This window comes from Caloenas nicobarica, chromosome 14 (genome assembly GCF_036013445.1).
Source record: "Caloenas nicobarica isolate bCalNic1 chromosome 14, bCalNic1.hap1, whole genome shotgun sequence".
In the NCBI taxonomy this organism is placed as follows: domain Eukaryota; kingdom Metazoa; phylum Chordata; class Aves; order Columbiformes; family Columbidae; genus Caloenas; species Caloenas nicobarica.
Window position 1 is genome coordinate 14,820,046 of NC_088258.1, and position 24,529 is coordinate 14,844,574.

General features: G+C 38.6%; 1 protein-coding gene across 2 annotated transcripts in view; it reads left to right on the forward strand.

The window, feature by feature from the left end:
- Positions 1–14,776, forward strand: part of CLEC16A (C-type lectin domain containing 16A) — a 77,049-nt gene extending 62,273 nt beyond the window's left edge. The window contains exons 23-24 of one of the 2 annotated variants that reach the window (XM_065644662.1): positions 3,510–3,629; positions 7,963–14,776. In XM_065644662.1, the coding sequence (XP_065500734.1) occupies positions 3,510–3,629; positions 7,963–8,303 (461 nt within the window). In that variant the 3' untranslated portion in view covers positions 8,304–14,776. The remainder of the gene's footprint in view (positions 1–3,509; positions 3,630–7,962) is intronic. The other variant, XM_065644660.1, reaches the window with a different exon arrangement.
- Positions 14,777–24,529: the final 9,753 nt, after the last annotated feature.

Below are 24,529 nucleotides of genomic sequence, written 5' to 3' on the forward strand. Positions count from 1 at the left end.
CTGGAACTGACCTGCTCCCTTCATTTTGGTTACAATAGAGGTAACTTGATTCTCAAGACCTTTTCAAACAGCCCCCTCGTTTTAACAGTCACTTCCAATGTTGATCGCTCCTTGAAATGGTTGTTCTTGTTCCCCTTTCTATGATTCTATGATTTTGCTTTAATTAGGAAGCCTCATGTAGATCTGAGCTCTTCTGCAGTCCTACAGGGAATGATGGAACCTTTGTTAGGCATTTAGTGTTTTGTAGATTTCACTGAACAGTGTCAGGAGATCAATATAAGTTATGTGTCCAAAGTGACTGTCCCTGCAGGAAATATTGCTGGAAAGGGTCAGCAAAGGCTGCTTTTGGAGTTCATGAGCGGTATGTAAAGCATTCTAACACCTAGACTCTGGATTAAAAAGCACCTATTAGTGAGAGACTAACATATAGTCAAAATATTCTACAATAAAAATTGCATTTTTTTTGTATGCAATCTATTCTTCAAGGCTGCTCTATGGGTCTGAACCAAACTGCTAAGGTAGTTGCAGCCAATAATGAATAACTAATGTTTTAAATAGCTGTAGCTGAGTGGCTGATGGTGTCTCAAGGTCCTTAGTGTAGACTAGAGAGGATTCTGAAATCCCTGGAGGCTTTGTGGGGTGGGAGCACAGGAGGGTTTTCTCCAGCCCAGGGAGCTTTGTTGACACTTTTTGCTGATCTTCAGTGTCAGACGAGTACTGTTGTCTATTCCTGGGAACAATGTTTCTGCATTAACTGTTTTGATGAGTTTACTGCAAGTTTGTAATGAATACTCTCCCTTGTGTAGTATTTATATGTAATTGGAAGCTGTAGTGGAAACTGTTGCCAGGAGCATGACTGTGAAAGAGATTTTCTGTTTGGTATGTCCAGATAGCTGCTCCGTAGGCTTCCGCACGAACAGAAAGTGCACGGCTGAAATAGGTGATAGTGTCTTGACCACAGGCTGTGTTGGATCAGGTCTTACTGACCACTGAGCTGAGTTATGGGGACAAGTCTTGATATACACCCACTTCAGTGTAAAACAATGTGATTTTCCCTTAACCTGTTGAGGACAATTGAAAGGAAGCTGCCTTACTCTACCGTGAAGCAGAAGAGGAACCTTCAGTGCCGTGAAGTGGCTCCTTCAAGGGGAAAGTAACAAGTAGCAGTTCCCAAGATCTGTTTTATGCCCCAAGGCAGCACTTGAATGCTGCCACCATCTATCACGTTTGAATCTCCTGTCTCATTTCCTATTCCATTTTAAACACACTCACATGAGCACATGTACGCGCTCTCTGTCCCTCTCTCCTTCCCCGTTTCCCTCTTTATTCTGACAAGTGCTCAGGTTGTTGGCCCTGAAGAACATGCCAGGTTTCTCATGATCTTCAGTCAAGAAGGCCAGGCAAGGTAAAGGGGAGATGTGTGTGTGGACTTCAAGGAAACTACCTCAACTACCTTCCTTAAGAGCAACATCTTGAACCACCACAGCTGTTTCTACTGTAAACTTGTGATTATAGTTGCCTAAGCTACTGTTTATTGACAGATTTAAACTGTTCAGAGTTTAATGTATCTGAGATGGTACTTGGAATCTTCAGAGTTGTTTCAGAAGTAAGTTTTGGAACATACACACTGACTTTTGCATAAAACAGTGATAGGTAAGAACAAATAAAGACAAATTACATAATAGTTAGTTGAGAGAAAACAATGTTACAAGATAGAGTATATATTAAGGGTTAAACAGTAAAAGAGCTTTCAAAAATCATTCACAGGGAAACAAAATCATTTTAATTTGGTGTTTTCTAAAGATACTTTACTTGCCGTATCTCCTGCCTGCATCAGTCCCACAGTATCTCAGTGTGAGGAGGGAGATTAACTGAACTTACATAAAATCATACGACAGCTGTGCATGTTGCAGTCACTGTAAGGGAACGAAAGTTACATTAACTGCATTGTCATGAATGAAAGAAACTCTTATGATTCCTGAGTTCATCAGCTATCCTACGTAATAATTGTCACTATACTTCATGACTCAAACATTTAAAAGCCCAGAAACTCCCCTGTTTGCAGTATCTGGGAACTAAGCTTAGCGCTTTACAAGATCTCTGTTCCTTAAAATTGGAAGAGCAGAAGTCATCCCAGAAAGAAAGCAGAATCCCCAACAAGACAAAAAGCACTTATCAGGTTCTGCAAATGCTGCTGTGGGGTTGGGGGTTTTTTCTATGCATTTACATGTATGTTTGTTTAATTAACATATCCATTTGAAGTGTTACTATGCATAAGATAAAAATGTTCTCTTGCTAGGCATATTTTAAATCATGAAGATTCTGAGCTTAGAATACAGCTTCTTGGTTACACTTGCTGGAACTGTGCACTTTGTTAAAGTGTTTATTTTTATGTATGTCAAGGATTAAGATAAAGAAGGTCTCTTACTGTAAGTTAGCAATCTTCCAGAATTATGTATATGTAACATCATCTACCCTGTATTTTATCACTTTTTAAGTTGTCTTAAGCTTTAAAGTGCAATTGACTTCAATACTTAAGGAAATGTTTACACTGAAGCCGTGGATATTGAGTACTTCAGAAGGCATTGATCTGCTATGCCACTTATGCAGTATTTCACACTTCTGGCAGATATTGATGGTAAAAGGTCTAAAATAAGTACAAAGAGCCGTCCCGTGTTGCAGAGAATACATTGGATTCCAGTCTGTAAAATAAAATGTATATATTTCAAGGAGAGGCTGATTAATCAAGCCTGGAGAGCCTGCAAGAGCAGTGCTTGCCATCTTACTGAAAACATCCCTGTCTCTTCCCTCTGTAGTCAGTAATGGAAGTGTGGTTTGATCTCTCCTGTTCTATGATGCAAGTAATTTCTGACTAGGTGAGAAAGTATTTTTGTTTCTAGAAAGTTTCTTTTCTAGAAACTTTCTATGCACCAAGCATCATCATCTGAACTGCTGCTATCTTTTAAAACACTCTGATTGGCTTTGTTAGATATATATTACTTATATATCATAGAATAGTAGGGCTGAATCGTCTGAAGTATTGTCACGTGCACAGTAGTGCACCTCTTATAATTTATGGCCAGTGGAAGTCAGAATAATTTTGTGTTACCAGGATTTGTGGTAAATAGCTTCTCTCAAGATTTCTAAAGCATATGAGCAGATTGTAATGCAAATAAATGCCTGCCAGTCCCTCCTCAGTGTGAGTGCTGTTGGTATTGCCAGAGTAGTCCAAACTGCATTATGAACGTTTCCAGGTAGGTAAAAGCAAAAAATTAAAATTGGTTAAACTCACTTATTTCTAGAGAATTAATACTTCCAGCTTCAGAAGTACTTCCCAAACTTGGTATGGTGTCAAATTGTATTCAAGATACCAGCAGTTATGGATGTGTCCTTGTCACTTATTCTTGTTGCTGCTCTAACATTTATCCTTTGTCTCCATTCCAGTTTCCCTTCCTTGTTTCATTGTTAAAGCCTTCATATGATATATCGCTGTGTTTGCCTCTAGTAAGGTCTGGCAGGAAAGGACGTCGGCGGGTGTTTAGTCTGTCGGAGGCTGACAGTCACGGTGGACACTGGGTTTAGGTCTTCAAGCAGCAGCTGCAACAGAAACTCGCGCAATATCAATTCAGGCAGGTTCCTCCATAAGCTTTTAAAAGCCCGTAACAGTTCATAGAACGTACTTGGTTTCCATGCTGACAGCAATGACAGTGAGGTAGGAAACTGAAGAAAGCATCATAAATGTTTGTCTCTACTGTTTTTTCGGAGAGAATTGTAAAGCAATAATTAGCTGAAAGCCTTATCCGCAGTTTCTCCCGTATTTATTGGCTCTTTTGCCAAAGATGGAAATTCTGCTATCAAGCCTCCAGCTTCAAAGCAGCTATGTCTTCATTTGCACAGGGGCAGCCTTGGCTGTAGTGGAATTTAGCAAGCACAGGCTCCTGAATGCACAGTAATGCAGGTACTTGGCTAGTAGCAAGAAATCTATTTCTGACTTGGGTAAAATGGACAAGCATTCAGCGTAAGACTGTCCTTGGACTGTGATGGCACAAACTTAATATTTCCATGATCACCAACTTGGGGCAGATGGCTTTGTGGACTGTTTAGTTGCCTGAGGAGGGGAAGCAGATACAAAAAAGATGAAAATATGCTTCAGACTACCTTCTTATTTTTTATAACCTCTTTTAACTTGTATCTAATCAATTTCTTGCTTTTACTGTCAAGGCATTAAGATATTTTACTCCGTTAATATTATATAAGCACCCTTTTTCATCTTTATAGATTTACTTTGCATCGTTTCACTTAATGTCCTGTTATTTATATTTTTGTTATCCTTACATAGTTTGTTGCTGTACAGTTTGGGACACTGGTCTGTGGATAATATTCATTCTTTCCTTTTCCTGTTCTTTTCTGTCTTCTTTCACTAATGACCATCCTTAACACAAGTTAATATAGTAGAAGTTGAGTGATTTGCTTAAGATTTTTTCTGTAAAGATCGTCTTGGTAGCATTATAGAAGTGCTGAAAAGCATCTAAGATTGCTGAAGCCACTGCAACCAGAGAGAGGTGATAATACTCAAAAACTTGCAAAATGGCACCCCCTTTTCAAACTTCATTTGGTACTTAAATTGAGGGTATGTGGGTGTTTGTTAGAACTAAATGTTAACATCACAACTCTTTAAAAAAAATGCCTTCACTCTCCCTGGTTTTGTTGCAGATTTGGCTTATATTTTTTGCCAGAACACTGTTGCTTTAGTACGTGGGGGCTGGGGAGAGGTGAATAGAAATGCCAAATTATATTATAATTCTTAATATTTAGGCGTAGAGCATATCTTAATGACTGCTGATTTTATTATCTGATATATTGGTAAAATTACATTTATTTTTGCTCTTTCTATCCAAAAGTCAAACTGGAACCAAGTGCTAGGAGTTTGGGTTTTTTAAAGCCAGTTAGTATTTTTATGTGCAATGCAGAAGTTCCAGACAATGGGTAGAGAATTTAATCTCTAAACATACTGGATGCCTAGAAACTCTTGAATGAAGAGCTTGGTACCTATCTGGATTTGAGAGACACACATTCTTGTAATAATCCCTTCTTGAGCTTTTTTTTTTTCCAGCTAGGCTCCTTTTTTTTGCCAATTGTTTATTCCCATTTCAGAGGCTTTAATAATTCAGATCATACATAAATATGTATTTATCTACTTGGATCCTTCTCTGAATTGAGTATGACTTCAAAAGGCTTTGAAATCTTGAGCCTCGAATATTTTATAATGAATTATTGTCCTGAAGCCATGTATTCAGTTAGCTGGGAGGTGTTATATGTGAAAACTTTTTTCATCAAGAGGATGGTACTTTTACATCAAGAATGCCTCTTACATACCAAATACACCTCAAGTAGCCTTTGGATGGGAGAGCTTGGTCATAAAGATGTAAGTACAACTCTCAGAGCTGTAGTTTATAGCTGGGACTGAAGAGTAAGGTTTTTACTTAAGTATTAGTCCAGAAGGAATAATACATTGCAAAATAGTAGTGAGAGCTGTTGACCTTTTCTGGACAGCATTAAAAATTCTTTGTTCCCCACCCCTTTGTGTCCTGGTGTTTGCTTTCTGCCTCTGCAGGGACCAGCACCAGTTTGCGGGTACCTGCTCATTTTGGCAGTGCTGCTGTTCTGGCTTACAGAAACCTGTCACTGCGGCCTGTAAATACAGTAACCGAGGAACAGAAGTGAAGCTCTCACAGTAACTAATGAAATGTGGAAAGCAGAAGAGAGAGGCTTATTTCTATTAATAGCAAATAAAAGTGGGAGAGAGGCATAGAAGAGCCCTAATTTTGTGTTCTGTATAAATACTGCAGCTAAAATACTGGACAGAGTATGTCCTACTAACATTTTTTGATATTTTTCTCTTTTTTTCTGAATGTTTTTTAAGGCTTTTGGATAGAAAATTTGGATTTGTTGACTGCAGATACTTTTTTTTTTTTTTGAGACTATTTTCAAATGCTTTCGTTTCCTTTGTGGCATTAAGAAGGGAGTCACTTTAGCATTAATTTAGAACCTACATGGAAAGATTTAGGGACGATACAGCATAACTAAAGAATATGTATGTCTGTCATGATTTCAGTAAATTTCATTGAGAAAATATATTAATATTTTGTTTGGAGGAGTGATTCAAGAAATTATCTGCAGGATCAGAAGTGAAATAGCAGACCTGGAATAGAAATGTGCTGTTTATAACATTCCTGAGCAGAATGCCATTGCTTGATAATACTTACCAGAATGTCTCAGGTTTATAAGTCCTGAATTTTGGTGATTATTCATACCATAATTAAGATAAAAAATAATCTTGGCAAATGATGTTTGCTATTCTATTAAGATTTTATAAATTCAGAAAGTAAAATCACTGCAAAGAGACTCGCTTCTTTCTGAACACTTTAATGTTAGTGTTTATCTTGGAATTCAGAGAAACGAGGCTTTACTTCAGTGTTTTTAACAGTTCGTTTTCCATGCAAGTCTTGCATCGCTTCCTCTGTTATCAATCACTACATTCTTGCTAAAGCTTCTTAGCAGCTAAAAAGAAGAATCTGCAGTTACTTTGAATCTGTGCTTATCTTTCAAAAATAACCAGTGATGTCCCTTGTACTTTAAAGGAGGCTTTTTTACAATTGATGAAGGTTGTTTATAGTAAAGCAAGAAGCTTTAGCAAAAAGTAAAACCGAGTGGTTTTCTGAAGTGAGCATACACCATTGTTTGGGGTTATCTTACCAGAAAGGTAAAAAACCCAATAATCTTACTGTTATTCCACCGATACCAATATCCATTCCATTCTCGGCTTTGTTTTTCTTTGTTTTTATTTTTTTTTTCCTGCCTTATGTTCATGCTTTCTGTTCTTTTACAGGATTAATTGGAACCCTATTGAAACGGAAATATTTTTAAGGTCACTGTGTATTAAAGCCAGAACCTAATTCTTAGCTTCTGTATTCACTACATTGCCTTGTAGAGTTTTCTGCAGATGCCTGTACACTTGAACACATGCTGTTTCTTACAAGAGTCTAAAAATGGTCTGTCTTGAAGCTGGATACCTGTTACTTTAATGACATCTATTACCCTAGTCTGAAAAGAAAAAAAACCTGACTTTTCTGGGCGTACTTGCTCATCTAAGGCTGTATTGCCTGGTCCCGTCCATTCACTGTCCTTCTGAGCCAAATGAGCAGTTAGCTGGTATTGAAGGGGAAAGAAACGTACCAACAGCTGTGAAGAGTTTTTCATTGTGTGGGATGGTATAGTAGCAGATCAGTTTTCTGTGGCCTGTAATGCTGATTCCCAGTTTTATCTGTGTCATATGCTCCATGCTTAGGAGCACAAAAAAAAAAATCACATAACACAAGCCTGAATAAAACCAGGCCTATTTGGCAGCACCTTTCAGTTACAGTAAGCACATTATTCGCCTTCCTTTTCTTTCATAATTCTGCTTTCTGTGATTGAGGTGTCACTTAAATGTGGATCTGAAGAATGAAATGAGAGAATGACTTCCAAATTTTTGTAAGAAACAAGCCACCTCTTGGGAAAACTAGTTATAGAGGGGTTCTGTCTTTTTAGAAATTTTATTTTAAAAAGCTTCCTGGTATGGGGTGGCTACTCAGTTTATACTAAATACTGGAGAGGGTTGCTTATTCTTTCCCTCAATTTCCTCTCTCTAGGAATATTTCTGATATTGCTGCATATTCTAATACTGTGTAAAATTTTCTAGTTCCTAATTTAAACAGATTCTTGCTGGCATTTGATGTTATGCCTTCATAATATTTTGTTTTATTTCCAATTACTAAAAAGTGAATGTGTAAGCATAGAGCTTCACAGAACTGCATTTTCCACCCAGTTATTCTTCAATATTCATAAATAATAGTATACTGTTAGGCTTAATGTACATACTAAGTTGAATATTGATTGTTTCTTGGTGTTTTCTTTTATTAGATGATGCATCAGCTCTGGAGCAGCCTCAGATGACCATTTCTGGTCAGACAATGTTGACTGATGAAACTCTTCCAGCTGTCTCAAAGTCTAGCAAGAATGCTGTAAAAACCAATGACATAGAAACTGCAAACCTGTCTCCCAGCCTGATTCCTGCGCAGCAGCCCACGATATCCTTAATAACAGATGACAATACGGATGCACTAAGCGTGGAGTCGCTTACCCTGGTGCCGCCGGTTGATCCACACAGCATTCGAACTTTCAGCTGCGTTCCCCCATCCTCTTTGCAATCTGAAGCTGAAGTTTCCAAGGTAAAAGAGGTAGAGGAAGAATGTTCTGATTAAAGCCGACCTGCAGACTGTGCTAAGCAGTGAAGCAAATGCAACCATATTCTTCCTTGTTTTTTCTTTGGGAGTCCAGATAATTCTGGAAGCCAGAGAGGCTAACTGGTCTGCAAAAGAGCCCCACTGCCAAAAGAGAATGTGGGCAGCTTTTAGAGCAAACATCAGATGCTCAGCATATTTAAACTAGGCAAGAAAAACAAACAAACAAACCAACTTTTGAATCTGAACTGGTTGTTTCCTACCAATTTGTGTTATGCAAGAACATGGAAGTATTTCAGAGCACCTACTTTCTTTCTGTTATAGAGTTTCAGCTGCAGGAACTAAGTTAATTGTAAAAGGTCTACAGTATTATGGCAAAGAGAAGACATTTTTGGATACCTGGCTTCAGGATATTGTGTCATTACTTCTCTGAAACTGGAGACATACCATTGATCAGAAAAAATTATATATTGTAGTAGAGAGATAATGTTTCCATTTGAGACATGGTGTGTTTTTCGGTTTGGTTGGGTTTGTTTGTTTTTGTTGTTTTGTTTGGGGTTTTTTTAATCCCAATCTCATTCATCTTTTGGAGGTCTGCATGATACCAGCAGGCTTGGCCACTTTCAATGTTGTCTTTGTAGAACTCCAGACTTCAATATTGTCTTTTCCATGTGTAATATCTATTTCAAGGTTTGATTCAAAGCCAGATATATGTCAAAAAGCTTTTTAAAAGGTAAAAGCCTGAAATTTAATGACAAATGCTTGTTCAAATTAACATAAGGGATTTTTGAGACTACTTTAGTTGTTGCTTAACCAGCTACAGAGGAATGTGAAATATTTTAAGAGATTGCTCTAGGTTGTTTGTTTGCTTCTGACAGTCAAATCGCTGTACCTCCGAGGAATGATGATACCCTTTGTACTGAAGGATGACTTCTAGGAGCAGATGGAAGCAGTTTTACTCTAAAGAGGTTTTTAAATTTTTCATCTTTGTGTAGGAAGGAGGTCACCACATCTAACTGATAATTCTTTTTCAAGTCTGAAACTCAAAAGGAAAGGTATTGTGTAGTTTTTTCCTATCTGGGATAGTATCACAGTTAAGCAACATTACTACAGAAAAGTGATCCCGAGTTTGTGCCTGCCTTACTTTGCTTCCTAGATCTGATACCAAGTTGACAGAAAGTAGTGGAAAAGTGTTGATTAAAGTCTGGAATGTTCTTTGCTGATTTGATACGTAATTTAAACACAAATGGGATTTAAGATGTCACATCAATTTCCATGTGTGTTAAATTAAATTAATAGTAAAATGAGCAGAATGTCCTTATTGGTCTGCTCATAACATGGAGTGCTTTCTGGCTCTCAAAGATTGAAGACTGCTATTTACTGTACTTGGTCTTGTGACGTCAGTCATTGGTGCAATGTTTCCTCTTTCTCTCTCTACTAACGTTGATTTCATACCAAGTAGGTGAATCTGAAAAGCTTTTACCTCCTTCCCAGACTCTTGTTGTACCTCTTCTTGGCTGTCAGATGAAATACTTGAAGTGATTTCAAATGTTACATGTGCGATTGACTAATCCACAAATATAACTTTGCTCACTTTTTCCATCTTTTCCTTCATGTAATAACTTAATCTTTAAAATGTGTATACAAGGTGTCTGCAATTGAACACCAGCACTTTTTTTCTTCCCTTATTAGCTTATGCAAGCAGTTTTTTTGTTTTCTAGTTTTCTGTGACTTCTACTTTTGTCTCAAATTGAGTTAACCAATATTCTGACCATTCCAGAGTGGCCCAAACTCTAAATTAATTCAGAGAGTTAGTTGTCTTCAGCACTGTTATGGATATGGATGAGAAGTTGGCATTGCTGGTCCAAGAGCCTGCCTTTTCTTTTGGTCGTATCCTTAGAGTGAGTTTACACAGCGGTCACTGTTGCAGCTGATGTACGTGCACCTGAACACGCCTGGGCATCAAGTGGTAATTTGGGCACAAGCACCACATAAAATTGTATCAACTGATTGCAGTCTAGTCTTCCTCTAGTGTGTTGCACCCTTACACTGTAGCCCCTGTAATATTCTGAAGATGGTTGTAAAAAATGATGCCTTATTTAATTTGAAAGCATTTTACCTTAGTTGTTAACCTTAACTCTTGACCTAGATTCCACAAATTGCCACTCTTAAAGAGAATTAATTTTACATAGGAAAACATTTATCTTTATTAATCTAATTTCAAATTCAGTTCTAGCAAGATTAGGGCCATGCACAAGGAGTCTTTTTAATGAGTATGTATAATCTCCCCCTGGAGCCGTACTTCACAAGAAATGGGACAGAGGAAAGAAAGGTGACTTTGTGCTTTTCAGTGCCTTTGAGTGGCTTTGAAATCTCATGACCAGTGAGATCTACTGAGAGCTTCACAGAAAATGGCTGCGATAGATACTCGTATTAGGAGAACAGAAGACCAGGTCTAATGTCGTGTGCTGCTGGCAGAGCCTTGCTGGTGTGGGAAGGTGGGATATCTTAGCAGTGCTATCAAACGCTCTCTGCAAAGATGGACTGACGCTGGGAGCTGGTGCTCTGCCTGCACCAGCTCTGCCGCTGATGTGTTGTTATATAAATGCTACAACTGGTACAGACCAATCTGGATCTCTGAATGCTTATGCCACAGAAGCAATTGATTTTGACTTTTTTTGCTTCTAATATGAAGGCATATGTGTCTAGAATTTAACTGTGCTTCATGCTGCATTACGAGACTTCAGAATGTAAAAGCTTTGGAGATGCTGAAATAATCTGTCATCGGCAGTCTTTTATCTCTGCAAGTTCAGTGTTACTCATCTACAGTTCCTTGAAGAGTATCATATCTGTCTTTCCTTTATCAGAAGAACTCAAGGGCTGTTTCCTTATCCCCCTTTCACTGTAAAAAGGAAATTCAACCAAGAAAGTATTAGCACATCAGCCACAAATGTAATTTTTTTTCTAAACAAAAATTGATTTGAGTCAGTGTAACATCACTCTTTTTAACCAAATCCAAATACCAAGTTGCAGATAAGAGCAGCAGCTCAACACCTGACTGTGTAAAAGGCTCACTACTTTAGTGTAACACTGCAGAGGGAGGTAGAATCACCCTAAAATAAATATAACAATGTTCCAGAGCAAAATGCCAACATTTTGGAGAGATGACAAGTCCTCTGTGTGTTTGTAGAGGCCGTGCCTATCTTCAGCCAGATTCTGTGAACAAGAAACAGCTCTATTATTCTCTTCCTTTTGAGAAGAGAAGCCAAGGCATACTGAATGTTACTTTGCTATTTTATAGTCTGCATATCTCATTTCATCAAATTTTACCAGTCTATTACTTGGTTAACAGAACTATGTATTGCCTTCACTGTTAGGTCTCCCTGCCTCTTGCTGGTCCCCTTTGCTTTTCTGTCATCCAGTGTACAACAGCGGACAAGATTCAGCTTTTCATTTGTGAAGAGAGTAACAGCAGCAGCCACTTGGTAATCTGGTCAAAAGTGGAGGGAGGAAACATTAGTGCCCAGTTTTAATATCTGCTTCACCAGAGAGGTAATGCTTGCAGTGTAAAACTTGTGTGCAAAAAGTAATTGGTTTGCAGAAACTCTTTGGTATAGAAAGAAACCAAAGGTTAAGCTTCCTGCTTTTCATTTTACAAGCCGGGTGGATTAAACCAAATTCATTAGAAATGTGGCCACATGTATTAATACAAAACTAAAAGCTGTATTTTGTGTGTGAAATCGTGATTATATACAATATAAGGACTGAGCTCATTTCTATTCTCCAATGCTAAATCATGATAAACTAAAATTCTGACTTCTCTTCCTTTAAGCTGAGCTTTTTTTAAAACAAAGGTATAAAATGATGCCTGTTAAAGGAGCTCGTCAACATTCTTCGCTTTACAGCAGTTGGAATTTCCTTTGAAGTCACTTGGTGAGGAAAAATTGAGAATCTCTTCCAGGATTCATTTATTGTTTTGCAATATTGTTACTAAAGGACAGGTATGTGACATTTAAAACCTCTTATTCTGTATCCAGAATTTAAGACTCAAATCTAGATCAGTATTCCAAGTTTAAGTCAATGTCCAGTGATTCATATGAACCCTTTGTACAATAGAGACAGAATACAGGGGGAAATAATGTTCCTTTGTGGATTCAAAGTATTATTGTGTGTAGAATTTTAAAACCGATGGTTAAAGTATTTTGTTTATAGCAAAGTCAGCAATCTTTAGAATTGAAATTACTGTGATTTTTTTTTTTTTGGTCCTAATTAAACAGTAAGACATGAGTGACTTATGATTTCCACACTTACTGCAGGTGGTCTGGGGTGATTACTTAAAGCAATTTAGGAATTCAGTAATTGCCCTGCTGTAAATTAGACTTAAAACTGTGTACTTGACAACATAGGTAAGCTCTCAGACAAGCAGGTCAAACTCTCAGTGTGTGAAGCCACTTCATAAAAGTAAACACTTGAATCACATGGTGCTGTCAGTGCTGTAGTGTGATCAGTCACTCTTCCTATGGCACATGTTGTAGGTAAATAACTACGGAATAACCAGTTAATAGTTTCTCTAACCTGCACATAGTACTCTTCAAAACAATCCCTCCATGCTAAACATTCTGATGTTGTCTTCACTAACCAGCTAAAATTAATGGGGAGTTGCATTTAAAAGAACATTGCACAGGCAGCTATCATCTAGGAAATCAAGTGCGTTGTCCTATAGCTGAACCCGAGATTTGCGCAGACACATCAGATGGGGCATCAGTGCGATCAAGGCATTTTGCCTCAAAGATGGTGTCTCTTTGAGTCTTGTACTTTTCAGGCAACCTAATGTTAGGCATCTAAATATATGTTGAAAATTCTCTTCCTAACTTACTGTCATTTGCAGCATGAATTAGAAACAAATAGAATAACTCTTACTGTCTCCTATCAGCTTCTGAAAAACAGGTGGTGATCCAAGCAGGGCTTGCTAGGGTGGGATGTTTTTAGGGAGTGGGAGGGAAGTGCTTGGGGTTTTTTTTCCTGCCGCTCGGGAATTTTTGAGCAGCAACAAAGACATGGGACATGCAGTTCTGGACTGAGGCTCAAGCAGAAGGTTCTTTCATATGGAAATGTATTTTTATATTACATTTGTACAGAATTTTCCATATTTTGATCTCCCAAAATTTTTAGATTTGCGCATTGCTCGGATTTCATTTCTTCTGCAAGGTGTTATAAAACATGTATTTTTATGTTCGTTAATGTATTATAAACGTAAAGCTAAATTTTGCTTGTCTAATAAATGTGCACTGTGGCAGTATCTGTTTTATTGTTTTGCTAACTTGAATTCATTTGTTCTTAATATGAAAAGGAAAAACTTGAGGCATTATTGTGACTGTCTTGTTAGCATAATGTGTGGAGTGCATTTATTAAAAGAAAAAAAAAAAACAAAACTAAAAAGGTCTTAAGAAGCAGGTAATGACTAAGAATACTTGTTGATGATAAAAATTAGAGTTAAATAAGGTTCAGACTAGTATATAGTGTTCCCAGGATTCTTTTAAGATCCTAATCTTAAGATACATGAGGTGTTTTTTTCATCCTGTTCTCCATTGCTTTTGGTTCTGGGTGCTCACACTATGCTGAGTTTGACATGGTAATTGCAATCGGATCACTTAGGTGTGTATGAGGAGAGAAGGCCTGAGATTTTGTGTTTGGGTGTATTTAAGGGCTGTGGCAGAAATATTGTATTTGCAGTGAACATGAACATAATTTTGAAAAGGATTGAGAATAGATTCAAGTATGCGAATTTATAGACTCTCAGAATTTCTAGTTTTGTTTTGGCCAGCAACAGCACTGAATAATAGATTGGTACAGCTCCTGGGGACCTGCTGGAAGCCTTTTAAACTGTAGAGGATAACTTTAGGCATCTCCACTTGTGAATAGGTATGTTGGTATTTTTGTTGCAAACTTTTAACTTCATTTTGAGCTGTTTTGTAAGTGTGATTGTTTTAAGTGCAAAGAGGGGGAAATTTGTATTTTTCTAGAAGAATGAATGTACCTGGGACTTAAATACTACATAAAGCATTTAATGAACATGAAGGACTGTCCTCCTATGAAATGTATTTCAACAAAGTTGTGTCTTAAATGTACTTCATTTGGAGAAAAAAAAAAAGTCCTGAACATGCACTTAAATTTACATGGAAAAAAGCCCAAACACAACAGAATTTAATTCTGAAATTTCTTTCTACAGGCAATAAGTATTAATTATTTAATGTAAGTTATGTTAGATATTTGGAGTAAATGTGACAGTATCTTATGTTAATTTTAAAAAATTGTAAATAAGTGTCTGGGAAGGGAGTGAAATTAGAAAATCTTGGTGTGTGTTTCTGAAATCCAGATTTCTATAGCTAAGTCTGTATTTGGTGGCATTGACAAGTGTCATGGCTATTGCAAACCTGGGCAAGAATGAACAAGAGACCTTTCTTTGTAAATGGAACTTGGCAATAAAAATGGTGTTACTGAGAAAACTTCCTTCCCTTTCATGTTCTGTTGCTGGATTTGATGCACAAGGATGTTCAATAAGAGTGAAATGCAAAATTTGAAGAAGGTTGGTTTTGTTAACAACTATGGTGTGTGTATGTGAATGTTAGGCATTTTAATCTTTAAGCCGAAAACTGAAATAGCCGAGGAATTTTTGCATTGTGTATGCGGGAAAGACACAGCTTGAGAGAGCGAGCAGAAAAGCAGCCTGTAGAGGTGATGGAAAGTAGATGAGACCAAGGGTTGAGCGTGACTGGGCAACATTTATACTGCCGGTGAACCACTTGGAAAGTGCCTGTCATGTGTGATTTCTTCCCCAAATATACCCTCGCACCCTCCACCGCTTTCTCTTTTCTGCATGTTGCCAGTTCAGTGTATGGATTAAATCCAACTGAGTTATTAGTTGGATTCTGGTTAATTAGCCTCTCCATCTGTAGGAATTAATTACAGTAAGTCTACATGCCTTGTGAAATGTTATTTCTCAAACTAGGCATCGCTCCAGAAGCTTTCTTAGGAAGACGTTAAATCAGACTGTACTGTGAAATAAGCAAGCTACGTATCGCAGGTAGGAGACAACACAGTGATTTACCATAAGATGCAAATATTAAAACATGGTCTTTTGGAGAAAGTGATCTTAAATCTGCTCCTGGCAGTTGGACTTTCTGCATCGTGCCAGTAGTACTGCTGTAAGGACACCCATTGTCTCACGCGTGGCTAGGAAGTTCCCTTCTGTTTGAAATTGCCCTGTTGTTCCTGTGTCCTTCCGATGCCTCAGAATTTTGCAGCCTTTTGTCTTGTCACTTTTTCTCTGTTTCTGTAGAAGGTCTTTTTAGACTTGGGCACTGAGTCAGGTTCAGCATCTTGCCCTGGGTTACTGATGGTCACAGATGGACAATTGACATGCAGTCCACTCTTACTAGTCCCATTATTACTCCACTCTTTTCCTAGTCCCCATGAATATAAGTGCAGCCACTTGAACAGTCCTTTACTAGGTACATCCACATTTTTATCATTAAGATAATTCATTCTGGCACAGTTACAGAAATAAAAAAGTGAAACTTGGTGGTTTGTTTCTATACAAGGCAAGATTTCACTGAGTTTACGTGAGAGCAGCTGTTTTGGGGGGTGAAGAAATTGCATCCCTAACTGCACTTTTCTGCTGCCAGGTTAGAGCTTGGGTGAAGACAAAAGCTGTATTGGCACTTTCTGGTGATCTTTTTGAATAAGTGGTGCCTACAACTAGGAATGCAAGCTCGCTGTTTATGTGAGTGCATTCCCTGAAAATTCCGTTGAATTTTAAGCAGGTTCCTTTTATCTCTCAAATAAGGAGAGGTGGTGAGAGTTGCAACACTTGGAGTTGTAACTCAGCAGCAGCCAAATGAGCAGAAAGGTTTCAGGCGAGTGTTGTCACACGGTTAAGGCCGTTGAGCTGATGGAGAATAACTCTGGTTGGCTGGTGTTTGTTGTGTGTCTGCTTTTAGCTCAAGGATTCTACCAACGGCTTGTCTGCAAATGTGTCTAGGTCTTAAAATTATTATTGCTTTTGGTTGCCAGTTCTCCAAAATGGACTCTAAGATGTGAAATTTTTATCAAGCACCTTATTTTTCAGGCTTTTACAGTATGAGATCCTTTGAAATATGTTGAAAGCTTTCGGCTGTCCTCAGAGACTCATTCTAGAAAGCAGAGAAATGTGCTTGTTGAATGGAAAATACTGATCTCATCGTTCCATCCTCACTGTCTTGCCCCCAAATAAAGGTTTATATTTCACATAGGTCACAGTTTAATATTTTTTTGGCCTGTTTGGATGACCGATAAGGACAGACGAATACTCAGGCTCTGTTTCCTAGTTACACATAGTTTTTCTCAGCTTTAGTATGCAATAAACATTATGACACAAGATGGGAAAAAAGCTGTTGTTTTACTACAGAAATAAATTTTGACTTCAAGTTAATTGGATTAAGACATCTTTGTGTAAATTCGTCCTCCTTTTTGGATCATTTCTTTGAAGCAGATTTGGGTTGCTGAGAAGCTAAAACTACAGGGTACACTTAAAACTTACGTAGATTAAATGAGTACTGCAAACAGTTGAAGTGACTCAATTGTTCGAGCTAAGCTGGTTGCAGGAGTTAATGCAATTGGCACAGGAGCAAAATATGATACTACATTCCAGCCCCTTACCAGAAAACTTATTAAAAGAATTGTTACAAAATTTGGAGAGGAGGTTTATTTTAGTAGAGTCCTTAATGGTAGAGTGTTTCCTGAGCCTTCCTCCTTCTGCTGCTCTCCCCAGATGGGTCACTTATTCCCAGGAAACATTTGGCTCTTGAGCAACATTACTCTTGTCAGTGATTTAAATGGGCTGTAAACATGACTGACTTTGTGAGGCAGTCAAAACAACAGAACCAAAATCTGCACAAAACCAAGAGATTAATGAAATCTGAGCTACCTCTGTGTATGTACCAGCATCAGCCTCCCCACGAGCTCTTTGTGGAAAGCTGTAGTTATTGTGGTAATATTTCAAATATATCAACTTCACCCTCTTACTAAAGGGCTGGGAAGTGTCGTGTTGATCTGGTGGTAGTTACCAAACTGGGGGTTATGGAAAAGTTGATTACACAGTAATGTAATAACAATCAGACTTACGCCTGTGAGTCTCCCCACTTCTTTACTGCTTTGGTTTAAGGCTTTAGAAAAATCACAAGATGGGAATCCCGTCGTGTAGGCTGGTATAACTGAGATGGGCAGACTCTTGATCCTCTGGTATTTAAAAACTTCCTCACATAAACCGTAGTAGGGACCTTGAGTTATGATTTTAAACTATGCAGTTCAGGAAGAGCTGCTTTTTCTGCGAAAACACTTCATTTTCTGAGTTAATTTTGAGGAAAACTTTAGGCCTTTCTCAGCTTGCTTAAATGACAGAGAAAATATTAAAAAGGAGAAAATACGACAAGACGCTAGTAAAAAATTACTCGTCTGCAAGAGGTGGTGAGGTTTTTTTAAATACCTGAAAATGGCTTTGCAAAATTTTCCTGCCTGTCCTGGGCCCTAGTGAATGCATTTGGTTTGCATAGTTTTGCTTTAGGATAGTATTCTGAAGGCAGAAATTCAATTTTTGAGTGGCTAAAAGTGAACAAACACTCTAATAGTTCTACCACAAACTGGAGACAGGAAGGAATTCCCTCATGTGGAGGGAAGCATCTCTCTTCATAGTAGGTGCCCCTTACCACAAGTACTAGTTGGGAAGTCATGGTTAAGGTGAGAACTTCAACACCTTTTTTAAAACAACTGATGATGAGTAAATTTACCCTCTGCTTTTATGAAGAGGTTGTTTTTTTTTTTTGCTGGGGAATCAAAAACCCTCGAGAAATCACCAATGCAGTTGATCTTTGAACAAAAAAGCCCCTGTTTCCCATTATTACTACTTAGCCTATCTTTTATTGGCAGCACTAAATAGAGGAAATTTTATTTTTTCTTTGCGATGTTGCTTCATTCTCTGATCCGTTAGTCAGAGTTTAGGAGTGTTGTGATTCACTACTGATTCAGTGTGTGAGATGGTTTAGCATTTTTCTGTTGTTACTGGTTTTTATTTAAAATCTTTTTTCCTTTTTTTTTCTGGGGACTGAGATTGCAGCATCACAACCGCAGGTAACTCCACTGCTCAGGTGCGCCCTGACGGGCGCGCTGCTCCGCGAGCGGGTTAACTGTGTTTTAACTGCGCCCATCGTGGGACAGGAGAAATTGCACAAGTGGTCGTTGTAGCACATCTGGTGAGGGGAGGTTGCCCATGAGTAAGAACAAAAACATTAACAAAAGGACTTCAAAGTAGATGCAGGATTGTGCCCATCGGCCAGCCAAATGTTCCCAGTGGGGTGAGGCCGCTGGCTCCAGCCCCAGGGGAGAGTTGGGATCCCATCGAGAGCCATTTCCAGTTCCTTCTCTAACCTGCCCAGCTACCTGCAGAGAACAGGGCTGGAGAGCCTTGAAGTACTTGGTGACAGAAATTATTGAAGAAAACTAGTGGAGTTATTCACCTGAAAAGCAGCTAGGCGTTTCTGTCAGCAGCTTTGAACACAGTTTGAAGTTTTAGGTCACTGAACAGCTCTGCTGGCATTGGGTGCTCTGACAGGACCTGCTGTATCGGCTCACTGCTGAAGCTGGTGGCAGCTCGAGCTCTCCTGTCCTTGTAAGAGTTTACAAAATGTTGAAGCCGTCATGCATGGTTCAATAGAAACTTTAATGCCCTGTTCAGGGGAGGATTTTCAAGACAGTAATTAGATTTTAATTTTAATTGAATTTATTTTTATCTATTGATGTGCAGATATAAAAAAATTAAATAAAAATCACTGAAAGCAAAACATTACAAAATGTAGCTGGCCAGTAGTCATCTAACCCTGTATTTCCAGTATTTGTTATACTATTTGATACACCTGTTAATCTATATGAATACAGTTTTGGATAAGTTATGATTGCAAATACTTCCTTTGCACATCTCGTGATTTCTGTCTGATATTCTAAAGTTCAATGAGATCAGTGTGTTACAGGGGGGTTGTCTCTGAATGTGAGATTTACCTGCTGCTTGTTTTCCGCCACATCCCTCCCCAGCTAGCACAGGCAGCGGCACTGGAATAGGCCGTAGGACAGAGGGTTGGCTAAAGGCAGAGTAACTGGCTTGCTTCTACCTCTTTTTGTAGAGGCTGTATGGAAAATGAAAAATTGCAAACAATGGCATGAACTCTGCCATTCATTTTTCAATTTCTAATTCCTGTTTCTCTAAAAGGTCCAACAAGCAACGTGGGATGGCGGGGAGAGGCTGCCCCTGAGGCCCCAATGGTTCTTGCAGCGGCCTGTGCCCACTGAGTCATTGCTGACAGTGTGACATGTTAAGAGCCATTCAGATGTTTCAGAGTGATATCAAGAATTTATACCAAAAAATCTTGGCTACTTAATGTATAATTTGGGTAAAACGGGAGAGTCTGATGCAAAATGTGAGTTTAGGATTTTGGGGTCTTGTTTTCTGTATAACCAACTCAGGAGGTTTTTACATACGTTTCTAGTGGATTTCTAGTTCTAGTGGTTTCTAGTTCCAAAGTTTCTTATATTAGAAAAGAAAACCTCAAGTATCTTAAAGTAATACATTAATTTCCAGAATATTTAATAAAACAGACCTATAATGTTGCTTATGTGGTTACAGTCTTTTGAATGTTGAGGACTGCCTGCATCTCTCAAACCAGAGCCTTTTTCTCCAGTATGCGTGCACATTTATTTTTCATAGTAGGTCATAGCTTAAGCTCAAAATAAAGTCCTTTTGCTTTGTTTGGCTGGTCTCAGACTTTGCTGTTCCCTTTTGGCTTCTCTCTGGTAAGAAATTTGAAACGCTTTGTTAACTTTTATGTAACTAGGTCTTGTTTCAGGTATAAAAGTTTTGAAACTTTTAAGGAGAAAACTTATAATTCATACAAAGAATGAAAATAATAGTTATTTTGACAGGACAGTCCAAGAGAAAATAAAGATCAGTAATAGCATTTTATATGTAATCTTGACCTTTATGCAGGACATCAGTTACTTAACTGATACTATAAAAAAACATATCGCATCTGCAAGAATATTAGATTTAACTGTCCAGAGCCACACTTGCATTTAAGTCACACTCTTTCTACACCACATGCGTACTGTCCTGTGCAGACCCTGTTGCTGAGGTGAGCAGTGTCACTGAATTCCAGAGTTCTTGGGAACACGATGTAAGCAGCTTTGCTTTGATGCTTCTCCGTCCTGTAGTTCACTTGAATTTGCTTATCACAGTTTATCAGCTTCGAGGCTTTCCTGTGAAAGTCTCGTTTGCAACCGCTGGCTGCTGAGAACTTGTAATTCTTACATAGCTGCCCAAACACTTTGGAGGGGCATAGTCTTGCTCGGCTTGGCTAAATTTTGCTTACAATAGGTCTTGCAAACTGCTTTGTGACTTTCTGAGCAGATCTTCATATTAGATCTTCTGTGCGGGAGGGAGACTTGTCAAATTCTTTAAAACCACAAATCTCTTTGAACCACAGTCTTGGCGCTAAGGTTCATCTGTTTTTACTTTGAATCTGAAAAGGAAAACAGTCGTGACTTTTCTATAGCTGCGTTTAGGTTCATTCACATGGAGTGCACGGTGTGTGATCCTGATGTCACCTTTGCTTTAGCTTAATAGGGCTTGGACAGGTCATCAGCCCATCTGTTCCTTAGTCCATCCCTTTCAAATATATTTATATCGAACAATTAATGGTGCACTTGTGAAGCTTAGTTCATGTTTGTAAAGTGCTTTGATGTTGATCCTGAGCATTAATCTTTTTAACTCCCTGTCATAAAGGAATGTTATTTAAATTATACTTCCCATCTTACTGCTTGCACCAGATAATGTAGTTCTTGTTGAGGACCTGTAACTTTGAAAGCCACAATAAAAAAACCTTTGTTTTTTCATTTGCACCATAACTCTTGAGTCATCTGAACAACTTCCAAATGCTAAGAAAAAAAGTCTTTCTCCTAGCTGCTAGGATTGTTCGATTTAAGTTTTGGTCATAATTTGCAATGGTTCAGTGTTGTCCAGTCTGGTTAGGTCATGGTAAGAGTTTTGATGTTTTTAAAGAAGCCTGGTTTCTTTTTAATTCAAAAAACCCAAAACAAAACAGAAGTATTTCTAGAATCTCTTCTGTCCTTCCTGCTTCATACAAATGATAGTGAGGAATTGATGTATCCTCTAAGGTGTCAAACTGAATGTGTGAGTCAGTCTCAGAACGTTAAACTGTTTTAAGAATCTGTTTGTATGTAGCTAAAAGAAGTATGAAACTTAAGAAAAAGAAATTCCTAAGAACAGCAAGATACTATGAAAAGTTTGCCTGAAATTCAGCCATAGCAGTATGATGTACCAGCCATCTCTGCAAAAGCTTCAGATATTAGTTGCACTATTATTTTGGAAGAGAAATGCAAAACTGGCACAGTTAAAACATTACAGTACAAACCCAGAGTCACTAGAAAGGAACAGGTGAACCGTTTTTGAGCTGCTTCAGTGGCAGCCAGGTGTCGCAGCTGAAACTGAGGGGAAACGTATTTTGGATTAATGTGGAGGGGTTGGTGGGGGTGAGCAGCGCTCGGACGTTCGTTTTGCTGTCTCTGAGTTGGGACTGTGACAAACTTCCCTTTATAAGGGCAGAGGAGGAAAGTGTTAAGTGTTGGTAAGCGTGAATAACTCTTCAACTGCTTGAGCAGTAACAGTACTGAAATTATGGCTGTTGTGAGCGTAAGAACCCACTCAAAGGTGAAATACAATTTAACTGTTCATCAGAATAACTGAACAGTCCCACTTGGTTAGTCTGTCACACAGGATATTGTCAAGGGCCATGGAAAGCTTGGTTTGTGCACAGTTTTTCGCGTGGACCCTTGTCTTTTAGAAAAAGGTATCTCAGGAAGCAGCTGAAAACAACTGGAATGGGAATAGAAAGTCTGTATACAGAAAGAAATAGAGAATTCCTTGTAAAGCTTTTTTAGATACTCCAAAATGAAGACCCAGAAGTGGCCAGAAGTCCAGGACCTATAGGGCACTATTAGCAATGAGACTTAACCAAAACTCCCTCATTATGTATTTCTAAGAAAAATCATTTAAACAGTATCCTGACTGGAGGAAGTGAGTGTGTCTGGCAGAAACTAGTTTGTTGATTTTTTTCAGTATTTTCAAGAAAACAAATGCAGAAGTCACTGTAGCCTGGCATTAAAATGTACCCCTGTCTGTTGGCAGGATTTCCCCAGCTCGCTGGTCGATACTGTAACATTTATTCAGGAAGCTGAAATTTCTGGATAGTCCCATGACTGACCTTATTAATGTGAAACCCTTAATGCTGTATTCTTGCTTAATTCCTTACTGATGGTGAGCTGGATGACTAGAAGCTGGTTGAAGAACTTCTCTTTCTCTTCTGCTGTAATTGCACAGATGTCCCTGATGACACTGAAACTGAAATTGTGTTGTACTGGATGCTGTACAGACATTGAGTCAAACCCTGTTACAATGAGTTTATAGTCTGCAGTGATGACTTGTGTGTAGGCTATGTGACTTGGGTGTAAGGTAGTGCTATTGTTTCTGTAGTAAAGATCATATCACAGGCTGCTTGCTGAAAATTGCTCATAAAGTCTGTAGGTGGCTCAAGAACTGAACCCAAAGCAACTGCCTTTGCTGATGATTGCTTTGTGTTTCCAATGGTAAGAGAGATTATATGCAATATCTGATGTTAAAATATATCTTCTGGACAAGATTTTTTTTCTAGTGTGTGAGAGGAAACATTTCCATGTAATGCTGTTCCTTAGAATAGTGTGTTACGATGAGTAAATAGATGTTTTAAGAAAAGTAACTTGACAAACCCAGGATGCTTGTTTAGCCAGTCTGGATGAGGATCAGCTGGAATATTGCCTCAGCTGCCAGCAGGAGTTCATTGAAGAGCAGTTTCCCATCTCCTCTGTAATCCAAAAAGTTCAGCATAATATTAATGTTGACACAAATTGATGACCCGTGATCAGTCCAACTACACTTCTGCAGAGCCTCATGAGAATGACAGCTGAGAAGTCTTCATCCCTCTGTCAACGGTTGTCTGTTCTTCCCTGTGCAGACCGTGTATTTCACGTTGCGCAGCGACTTGCACACTGGGAACAGTGCTGTGCCTAAAAGGGGCTAGAGGTAAGTTTCAAACATGACGTATAGTTTGGTTACATACAAAGTATCTAACCAAACAGCTGTTTGGGGACACCCAATGAGCAAAATCTATGATCTCAAGCTTTTTGATGGCGTAAATGTAAATGGAGAAATGAAATTTTTTTTTTTTTTTAGATTATATTTCATTCGAAGTGTATTAAGCAACTTTCATGCAAGCCTTCCATAGCCAAAATTACTCTACTAGAAATCTTGCAAGAAGTTCGCTCTTCTGTCCAACCAGGCCGAGGCACAAGGTGTGTTTCAGAGTTCAGCAGGACACACTTTTTCTCTGCAGAGCTGTGTTGGCGGGAAAGCCAGACAGACATACAGACAGACGCATCAGTGTTAGTTCTTGTTATTCTGTTTTACATATGTAGCTGTCATGTTTCTGAATTGCTTCTAGATTAGCGAAACAATAGGAAAGAAAACGACAGTATTTCTCAACTCTGCGAATTAAAGTATAGTTAGTTCTGCAAATGGACAATTTTCAGACATTGCAGTACAAACAACAAAATTTGCTGCTTTTGTCAGTGTCTGAGAGATGGCTCAGGCTGAGTTTTACCCCAGTTTTAATTTACTGTTGTGACTTTAATTTTTTGTTTATTTTGTTTTGTTTCAGTGTAAGAAAGAAAAATGAAAAACGTAACCCACCCCACCTGAAACCAGAATGCTGGGACATGCTTCCATGAGCTCTGAGCTGGGCCTTAGTAAAGATACACTTGGGTGCTTGCCCTGGGACTTAGATCTGCAGCTGTGTCCAACATCAGTCACCAGAGAAGTGAAGTTGCACGTCTTCGCTCAGACTCTCCTTTGCCTGTGAGAGGGAACCAGCCTTTCAGGTGCGTTTGGCTCACAGTCTAGAGGGTTCGTTTTGGAGCAATTCCAAATCTGTCTGCACAGTAACATGTTCCTGCAAGATGTTTTATTTTTAGGTGGTAGATCCAATAATCACTTCTGTACAGTGAACCACGAGGATCTCTGGCAGCTCTAACCTGAAGGAGCAGCAGCACCTTGT